Source organism: Zingiber officinale, chromosome 3B (genome assembly GCF_018446385.1).
Source record: "Zingiber officinale cultivar Zhangliang chromosome 3B, Zo_v1.1, whole genome shotgun sequence".
Taxonomy (NCBI): Eukaryota; Viridiplantae; Streptophyta; class Magnoliopsida; order Zingiberales; family Zingiberaceae; genus Zingiber; species Zingiber officinale.
The window spans coordinates 19,037,664-19,047,582 of NC_055991.1; the positions used below are offsets into that span (position 1 = coordinate 19,037,664).

Sequence of the window (9,919 nt, forward strand, 5' to 3'; positions counted from 1 at the left end):
TTTGTTATTTCAACGACGTTCTTTTTTGTTCTTCGCCGGGGCAAGAAACCAATCGATCTGTCGCTTTCCAACGAACCAGAATTCGCACCTTCCTCCTTCAATCTACAGACTATATCTAGGGTTCCAATTCCGATTCCTACCAGATTCCCCCATCCCTTCCATTCTCCAGATCACGATCTCTCGGATAAGGATTTCCGAGTGCCGAGGTAGGTCGCGGAGAGTAAAAGTTCGATTTTTTCACCCGGAAGCCCCATGTCCGTGCCGGCGATCGCTCTCTACCCGATCCCGCCGGCTGGATCAGCTATCTATGGATTCCAGGACCTCGACATAAACTCCCGCGCCGCTGCCGCTGCCCATGCTTCTTCCTCCGCTCCGAAGCCCATAGTCGGCGGCCTGTCCCGCATCTTCTCCTCCACGGCCGCCGCGCGCCACGCTGGCGCCGATGATTTTAGATACGACAGATCGGACGAGCTCGGAAGCTCGTACTCTTCATCTCTCTTCAAGTGCCGGGAGCACAGCCCCATGTCGGTGTTCCATGGCCCGTGCAGCGGGAGCGGTAGTGGATCTTCCAGAAGCCCGCCTCGGGCAGGGAATCCGCGAGAGTGGACCGGGGGAGATTGGAGAACGGGAAAAGATGGGTTCTTTAAGCGTTTCGTTCGGGACGCCGCCAATCCTAGCCTGGATTTTGGTTCCCCCAGCTTCTATAGCAGCGATTTCTGCGAGGAAGAGTTGCCCTTTGGTTTCGATGACAGTCCGATGGATACGATGCCTGCTGCAGCGCCGTCTGCCAATGATTTTCTTGCAGAAGCTCAGTCAAGGCACGAGATTTTCCGCGAGGAGATCGTTGTCAAGGCTTTCCACGAAGCAGAGAAAGCTCACAGGGGGCAGGTCAAACATCTTTCTCTTATCAGAATAAATAATCCTAACATGTATAATGTGCTAAGAAGGTGAATTTCTCGTCGTTAATCATAGATGAGGGCAAGCGGAGATCCTTACCTACAACACTGTGTTGAAACAGCTTTGTTGTTGGCGAAGATTGGGGCTAATGCTACAGTAGTTACTGCAGGTCTTTTACATGATACGCTAGATGATTCTATGATGGTCTATGACCATATTTTAAAGTTGTTTGGAGCTGAGGTAGCTGATTTAGTGGAAGGGGTATGCTTATTCTCTCAAAATGTTCTTTTAAGTTATTACATCTGTTATATTTGTTGCTTATGAATTGATTACTTTTTGTGGAGATAAATTTGTTTTAGTTTCCTTTCTATCATATAGTATTGTCAATGTTTATTATAAAGCTTTGTGTTGTTGATTGTTGGTTTGCTTATCGTAAAATCCTCTATATCAAAGGCTAAATAAAGATTTGTATCTTGTACTATTTTATTATAATTTAAAATAACAGTTTTGAATTCTTTGGTAATTGTATCTTTAGTGAACTCTATAATTGTAAATGTAGAATAACAATGAAACAAGAAGCTAAATTTGTATCTCTTCTTGAGTGCTTCTAGTTTTTTTTTTGTGAGAATAAAATTGATGTAGATGATATCCATGAATATCTTTTTATTAAAGGTATCAATGCCGTTTATATCCATGACAGTAATGATCAAGAAGAAAGAGAATATGTGATATCATCTTTTAAATCTGACAAGAAAGATGTTTTGGTGACCACTAATGTTGCTTCCAAAAGGTTGAACTTTCTAGATATTTGACACGTGATCAACTTTGACATGCCAACTGAAATTTAGAACTATGCATATCGAATTGGACGAACTAGGAAGTATGAGAAAACAAGCATATTGACAACATTCATAAATAAGAGCTACACACACTCTTTGACTTGAAGCACCTACTGCAAGAGACAAAGCAAAGAATTCCATCGGTATTGACAGAGTTAAATGACCTAATGGCAGACGATGATGCTCTGATTGCTAGTGGATTCAAGGGTTGTGCATACTGGGGTGGCATTGGTCATCGAATCTGTGATTGTCCCAAGCTACAACACTAGAAATCTATGACTATCACTGGTAAAAGAAGAGACTACTTCGGTTCTAGAGACTAAGGGAAAAATGTGACTTGAAACATCTACTGCAAGAGACAAAACACGATCAGTTTAATGTGCAAGTGATAAGAGCTAAACGTAATACCAAAGTCAAATATACTTTGTTAAGGATAACAAAATATCACATCTCGCCCTTATAGCTTCTAGAACCAAAGTAGTTTCTTCTTGCACCAGCGATGGCCATAGATTTCTAGTGCTCTAGCTTGGGACAATCACAAATTCGATGACTAAGGCCGCTATAGAATGCACAACCCTTGACTCCACTAGCAATGAGAGCATCACCGTCTTTCATTGGCTCATTTAGCTCTGCCAATACCAGTGGAATCCTTTGCTTTGCCTCTTCCAGTAGGTGCTTCAAGTTAAGGAGCGTCATCTTTGTTTGGTTCTTGTTTATGAATGTTGTCACTATGTTTGTTTTCCCACATATTTCCCAGTTCGTCCAATTTGATGCACATAGTTCTCAATTTCAACTAACATGTCAAAGTTGATCACATGGTGAATGTCAGTTCAGCCTCTTGGAAGCAAGATCACGTGGTGAAATCAGTGATTGAACATCCTAGATTCTATCCAGATTAAAACAACCTAAATAGGTGATACGAATGGGAAAGGAACAAATACCATGGAGGGGTATACAATCTGAGACGATGACAATGGTGTGGGCAATAGCAACATAGGCAACCATTTAGAGTCCTCGATTGATCCTCTCCTGACCAACTCCAACAAAAGGTGATGATAGGCCACAACACACGGGGTAGTGGCAGCAGTACGGCGATGGCAGCAATGGCAACTTGCTTCTTTTTTTTGTTAATTTTTGTTGTTGTTGGAGAGATTTCAATGTAATCCAACGAGGGCAGCGAAGAAGGGTGATGGTGTCGGGCAGCCAACGATGTGTAGCAGCGGCATCATGCAATGCGATCAGCGGCATGGGAGATTTGGAGGGAGGAATTTAGGGTTTAGGGTGGAGAGAAGAGGAGAGGGAGACGATGACAGGTTCACGGGATTGGGAGAAGAAGATTAGGGTTGTGGGAAAACGAGGCTGACCTTTTTTAATAGCACTTCTGCAAAAGTCCTCCACTTTTATTTTTAATATAACAGGTAGCTTGTTTGATGAGGGTATATAGTCCTCCACTTTTATTTTCTCCTATAATCATAATTTGAGTTTAGTGGGAAAGATTAACACAACAATTTTGCTGCTAGTTGTCATGATGAACATGTGTTTGTTGTCATGATGAACATGTGATTGTTGTCATGATGATCATATGATTTTGGGCTGATGGGTTGTCTGCTTCTATACCTTGTGCGAACTAAAAAAATGATAAACCTATGATTGTTGTCATGATGTGATTATCCCTTTGTTCAGTTTGTTCACATTGAATCAAAGTAATTCATAGTTTACTAGACGTTCCTCTATACAGATCATGTGCTTCTACAACAAAGGGAATGAATTTTCACAAGAATTCCACTATGCAGTTTGCATCCTTTATACACTTGGACAACCGCAATGAAAACTTTCTTGTGTTTCTCCAACTGTTTAATTTGGTGCATAGCAGTTGTATGACTAGAAACATTTTCCATAGTAGTGCAGAAGTATGCTAATAAATGGTTTCTATTGCAGGTTTCTAAGCTAAGCCACTTGAGTCAGCTTGCTCGGGATAATAACACTGCTAGTAGAAATGTCGAGGCAGACCGCTTGCACACAATGTTTCTTGCAATGGCAGATGCACGAGCAGTGTTAATAAAGCTAGCAGACAGGATTCATAACATGATGACGCTTGAAGCTTTGCCAATGTGCAAACAACAGAGATTTGCCAAGGAGACTCTTCTAATCTTTGCTCCCCTGGCAAGCAGATTGGGAATCTCAACTTGGAAAGAGCTATTGGAGAATTTATGCTTTAGACATTTGCATCCAGTGCAGCACAAAGACTTGTCCGAGAAGCTTCTGAATTCCTTTGATGAAGAACTCGTTGCCTCTGCAGTACTGAAACTAGGAAAAGCTCTGAGAAATGAAGGCATTGCTTACCATGCTCTCTTGGGGAGGCACAAAAGCTTGTATAGTATTTATTCGAAGATGATCAAGTACGTTCCCCAGATATCCACCTGCCATCCTTTATAAGTGGATGTAGCTATCAGTTTATTATGAATCTAACAATGGCTTCATAACAGGAAAAAACTGAGCATGAATCAAATCCATGACATACATGGTTTGCGGTTAATAGTTGAGAATGAGGATGATTGTTACAAAGCGCTTGAGATTGTTCATCAATTGTGGCCCAAAGTCATGGGAAGATTCAAGGATTATATAGTTCATCCAAAATTTAATGGGTAAGTTACCGGTGATCATCAAACTATATTAGCAATATTTTTTAAAATCTTCATTCACCTTGAGCATTACTTGAAGATATCGATCTCTGCACACGGTTGTCCTAAGCGAAGAGATGCTTCCTTTTGAAGTTCAGATTCGAACAAAAGAGATGCATTTGCAGGCTGAATATGGGTTTGCGGCACATTGGAGGTACAAAGAAGGAAACAACAGGCACTCATCTTATGTGCTTCAAATGGTGGAATGGGCAAGATGGGTCTTGAGTTGGCAATGCGCAACGATGAAAGTAGAAGGACCATACGAAGAAACAAACCTGATCAAACCGCCGTGCCCATTCCCCTCTCACTCCGAACACTGCCCCTATTCGTCCTACACTCGTCAGTGTGCCCATGATGGCCCTATCTATGTCATAATGCTGGAGAATGAGAAAGTGAGCTTTCCTAAACTGTTCGATCAATTCGAATTAGCCAACCAACCATAACATAACGATGGATGTGATTGCAGATGTCTGTGCTAGAGTTTCCAGCAGAGTCCACTCTGCTCGACCTGATGGTGAGAATTGGAGATGGTGGCTCAAGAGGATCCCCTTGCAGCTTCCCTATGAAGTTCGATCTGAGGCCACGAGTGAACCATGAGCCGATGAGTTACCTGACTCAGAAGCTCAAAATGGGGGACGTGGTGGAGCTCAGACCAACTCTTCCCAACAAGTCTTTGTCAAAGTACAGGGAAGAGATCCAACGCATGTATGAACAAGAACCCACTCACTCTAGTAGACGTGGATAGGTTTTATCTAACATTGATTTAATCTCCGATTTTCATTGTCAATCTTTTCAATTTGTTGATATAAGAATTAAGGATTTTTTTTTTCTTGTAAAAAAATGTGTTACGTGCAGTAATTGAATGCAAGATTTATATTGGCTTAGATGAATTTTAAGTTCTTGCTTGGATCTTATTGTACTGTTATGGAGCTTGTCAAAATAGAGATTCTAATCGAACTGTTCCGATTATCTATCACATCTTTGCTGAGTCGAACAAAAAGAATTAACGATCCTCATTAGTCATTTCTATATCTTTGATTATATATCTGCTTTAAAATTTATGAAACTTTTATTATAATAATTCATACAAGAAAGAACATATTAAGCGAGGAGAAGGAACAGAGTACAGCATACATATCACAAAGATTGATCATTCGTAAGGAGGCGTTGAGTCCTTCATCATCTCAATCTAATTAATTAAGTGCGTTTCACCGGATCAAAGTTGGACACGGCGATGACGGCGCCTCCTATTGCCGCGAGGACGACGCCGCCGGAGACGATGCTGAGCAGGAAGTTCTTCAGCGAGGGGGAGAACCCAGGCTGCGCCGCCTCCGCCACCTCCGGAAGAGCCACCACCAGAGCGGCAGCTGCCACCGCCAGGGCCTTCTCCTTCCACGAGGCGCGCACCACGGCGACGGCCGCGCCGGCTCTGCGCGGGCGCACTGCGGCCACAGCCTTGGTGGGGCCGAAGAAGGCGGCGGAGGAGGAAAGCTTGACCGGGGCGAGGGAAGGTGAAGAGGGGATGAGCATGGTGAGCGCCGTCGCCATGGGAAAGTGGGCTGGTGGTGTTGCGAGGCGGTGGAGTGGAAGGGATAAGAAATCGGATGAGGCAGAGGAGTCGAGCCGAGAGGTGGGAAATAGATACGCTACGGTCAGCAAATTTGTGTCCGACGTGGCAGCTTTTGGTTGGTTCGAATGTGAGGTAGCCTTATCCGTCAGATATGCATACGTCAGCAGCATTTTTGAAACACGTGTCGACGTACATGTATCTACGCGACAGTCGTAGCCAATAATACGATGACACGCAAGGTGGAACCAACTCCACATCCTCTTCTTCCTCCTCTTTCTTAACACCTGCAATTTGCATTGCATTCTTCTCAAAAATAGCATTTTTTAAATAATTTAATTTTAAAATTAAAATAATTAAAGAAATCCGGAATAAAAACCTTTATTTAGTCCGATATAAATCAGAGCGAACGAATTTAATATAAATAAATAAATTCGATCAGATTCCGACGAATATCGTCGGTGGCGTTGATCGAAACCCCTCGTTGAATCATCGGATTCATTCGATCGCACTCCCAATGCATTGATTTCCAGTTCCGTTACTAGTTCTCCCCCTCTCGTTTTCCTTTTAGGGCTGTTTGATCTCTGCAATCCTCGCATTTCCGATGGCTGCAGCGGCTTCGGATTCCGGCGAGGATGGCGACCTTCAAGAAATCCACGAGCCGGATTTCTTAGGCGAGCTCTTCAACATTAACTTAGTTCCCTCCGATCTGTTCCTCAAGTTCCGCAAGCAAACCGAGGGCTTCCGCGTTGGGCTTAATTTCAAGGTTCCCTGCTTGCTTCATCTAGTTTTTTATTCAATTATCATGATTTGATTATGATATAACCTTTTAAGCCTATGTTTCGTTATTGCAAATCCTGGACATAGAAATTAATAGCAGATCTTTTCTTACAAGGAATGTTATTCTTTGCCGCTCTGTTATTGCCAAAAATTTGATATTGTTGATAAGTCAATATTCGTCAAATTAGGATGTCTCAATTGGATTCGTTCGATCTGCAAGATGCATAGAATAGTTCCAGACTAACATATGCACATTTTGAGGATACAGCAGCGATTGGAATGGTTTAATGTTTACATTGTGAATAATATCTAAAGGTTCTTGCAGCAAGATTTTCAAAGAGATATTCGGGGCATCAAAGGTTTTTTGCTATATGATATGGTAGAAATTTTGCACAAATGAACCAATGGAAGTAAAGTGATGTTATTATAATCTCTTTTATGGTTATACAATGTTAACCATTAGACAACTTCTGAAACCATTGCTAGCTTTTTTAGCTTTTTCGAATGAAATAGATCATTTGTCTCTCAACTATCTAAGAATAACAAAATAAAGCACCAGTGGAGCAATATTAAACCTTTATATTGTTTGGTAAACCCCATACTCATCATCTTGAATTTTGTTCACAAAATTATATTTATTAGCTTAGTTTTCTCCCCCCAAATAAGACGTTTTTGCGATTCAATTTGTAAAATGTTTTTTCTTTTCCTTTCTTCCTCTCTAGTTTTAGTTAAATTATATGATTTTTTTTCTTAAACAACTCAAATTCTATAATGTTCTATTTTCCTTTTAAGTATTACCTTAATTGAGTTGTTATTAGCCTTCTCCAGTGTTCAATTCGCATCGATGAAACCTTTCCAGAAGAATTTAATCTGTTTACTTGTGATTGCTGCACTTTTGTGTTTCGCCTTGTTGTTTCAAAGTATTTTCCCCCAAGTAGCTGATCACTGCCTCTTTTCTTGATTCAGTTTTGCAATGTTCCTACTAACGAGTATCAAGCAGTGGTTGTTCTAAAACCCATGGCTTCTAATAAGAGGTGGAAGTTTGTATATGAGCCCTTGCATGGGGATATTCAGTTGCTCTCAAAGAAGATACCTCTTACTAAATATCTGAACATCCAGGTACCTGTTGTCTTTGACTGAAATGTTTTCTACCTTTGAAACTGCATATGAATGCATATTACTGCAGTTTTACATGCCCATAACTAAAAACTTTGAAGTTCATCTTGGATGTGCATACATTTGATTAGAATACATTTGATTGGATGGGCTAATTCTTTTAGGATCCCATTATCTATATTGTATCTTTTAGGGTGCCATCTTGAATCATGTGGCTCAATGAATGGGTTGATTCATTTAATAAACTGGTTAGATGAGCCATAAACAGCTTATGTGACGTGACTCATATAATTGAACGTGTTGTAAATACTCAAATGACATGACCCATTTAACAAACTCAAATAAATTTTAATGCAAACTTTTATTTATTCAGAAACTTAAAATATAATGCATTGCAGGTCGAGTTGTGTTGTATAAACAGGTTGTGTCAACTTTTGAGCTGCAATATTGGTAATTGAAGTGTCAATACCAGAACTGAAATGGAAATGCAACATTTATGGGGATTCAATGATTCTTTTGCAAGATAACACATTCTTTAGAATGAAAATGCCTAATGCTAATTCTATTGATGTCTACTTGAAAGTCAATTGGCCACATTCCTTTTCAGTACAGTATTGGCTATGGAAGTGTCACTACTAGAACTAAAGTGAAAACCTGGTGTTTATGAAGGTCTAACACATTCTTTAGAATGAAAATGGTTAATGCTAATTTTATTAATATCTCTAGTTAAAAATAGATAGGTCACATTTTTTAAGTTGTCATATGGACAAGTAGTTCAAGAGTGAATTTGCTTGAAAGGGTTTCTAAGAAGTGTTTTCATGTGAGTTTGAAAACAAACAAACAAACAAACAAACCAAAAAACATATCTCCGACAGTGCTCAGTGAACCAATTTTTATTTATAAGGTTTATTGAACTGTAACTTGACATTGGCTCCTTTGATGCTGAACCAATTTTTATGTGTTATGTAGACAATGACACTACTCAGTTCTGCTGGTCTAAGATATGACATAGACGAGGACTTTTGAGTAATCCTTTCGCTCCACATACAATTGAATAATTTATGCTTACTCGAACAGATCGGAATTTGTCATAGTTTCCATTCGAATGCAACTGGATGGAAGTGGAATCTATCTACATGTTTGGGTGGAGATGGTGTTTCCCATATCAGAAACAAATCATCTCTTGGTCTATGCCGGGGGGTTGATCTGAGGATTGGTTGGAGGGCAGATTATATACCCCCTGAGATCGAAGGGTAAGATTCTTGCTGCCTCAATGCTTCTACGCTTTCACAACAATAATTTGTGAGCTGTGTTGTTTACACTCGATGTCGGTTAATTCTTGACAGGGAGCTTAGCACCGCGGAATCTGTATTAAACATGAAGCATGGCCACTTGCACGCATCAATAGATAGATTCGAAGCAATTTTCACCAGCACAAATTAATTTTTGCATTTAATTTTTTTTACGTAATTGAAGTATCAAAGCTAAAAAAATAAATATCATTCATACACATAACACATGCTATGCCAGAGTGCATCTAGAGTAGCTGCTATGGATGGATAAAATGTAGATATATATATATCATCTTTCCGATATTATAGTAACACACACAGTGGATAATTAGCACGATTCTTGCACTCAACGCTTGGAAAGTAAGTGTTGAACTGATTCTCTTTGTTCGATATCCTTATTCTTCGTTTGTCAAGGCTTGTTCATGTCGAATTGTGTGAATTCTTGTTAGCTGAGGTAAATTGCACTACCATAGCCAAATTCCAACAAGTGAATTCGATCTCATGTGACAAACAGTCTACACGAAGGAGGGGGGAGATCACACTGTGTATCGGGATGGAATTCGATCCATTCTGTCTCAACAAAGGGTGAGATTGCTCAAGTTTTTGCCCTGTGTACATTTCTCTACAAACCCAATGTGAGGCAGAAGAGCCAATCTCGATCAATAGTATATTCATACAAAACCTACAGATCATGTTTAGAGACATCATTTCGAAAAGAACAGAAATATATATAAAAATTTCTTCCAT

At 40.3% G+C, this 9,919-nt stretch overlaps 3 protein-coding genes across 3 annotated transcripts; 2 read left to right on the forward strand and 1 right to left on the reverse strand.

Annotated features, from left to right (window-relative positions):
* Positions 1-5,307, forward strand: LOC122056065 (probable GTP diphosphokinase RSH3, chloroplastic). Its single transcript, XM_042617839.1, has 6 exons — positions 1-888; positions 973-1,158; positions 3,675-4,135; positions 4,223-4,381; positions 4,458-4,809; positions 4,884-5,307. The coding sequence occupies exons 1-6, from the start codon at positions 253-255 to the stop codon at positions 5,160-5,162; spliced, it is 2,073 nt and encodes a 690-aa protein (XP_042473773.1). The 5' UTR covers positions 1-252; the 3' UTR covers positions 5,163-5,307.
* A 157-nt stretch (positions 5,308-5,464) lies between these two features.
* LOC122056067 lies at positions 5,465-6,033 on the reverse strand. Its single transcript, XM_042617841.1, has one exon. It carries the CDS (start codon positions 5,963-5,965, stop codon positions 5,615-5,617), a length of 351 nt encoding a protein of 116 aa, XP_042473775.1. The 5' UTR covers positions 5,966-6,033; the 3' UTR covers positions 5,465-5,614.
* Positions 6,034-6,392: 359 nt separating this feature from the next.
* On the forward strand, positions 6,393-9,853 carry LOC122056066. The gene is made up of 4 exons (XM_042617840.1): positions 6,393-6,750; positions 7,731-7,883; positions 8,958-9,133; positions 9,227-9,853. The coding sequence occupies exons 1-4, from the start codon at positions 6,589-6,591 to the stop codon at positions 9,321-9,323; spliced, it is 588 nt and encodes a 195-aa protein (XP_042473774.1). The 5' UTR covers positions 6,393-6,588; the 3' UTR covers positions 9,324-9,853.
* Positions 9,854-9,919: the final 66 nt, after the last annotated feature.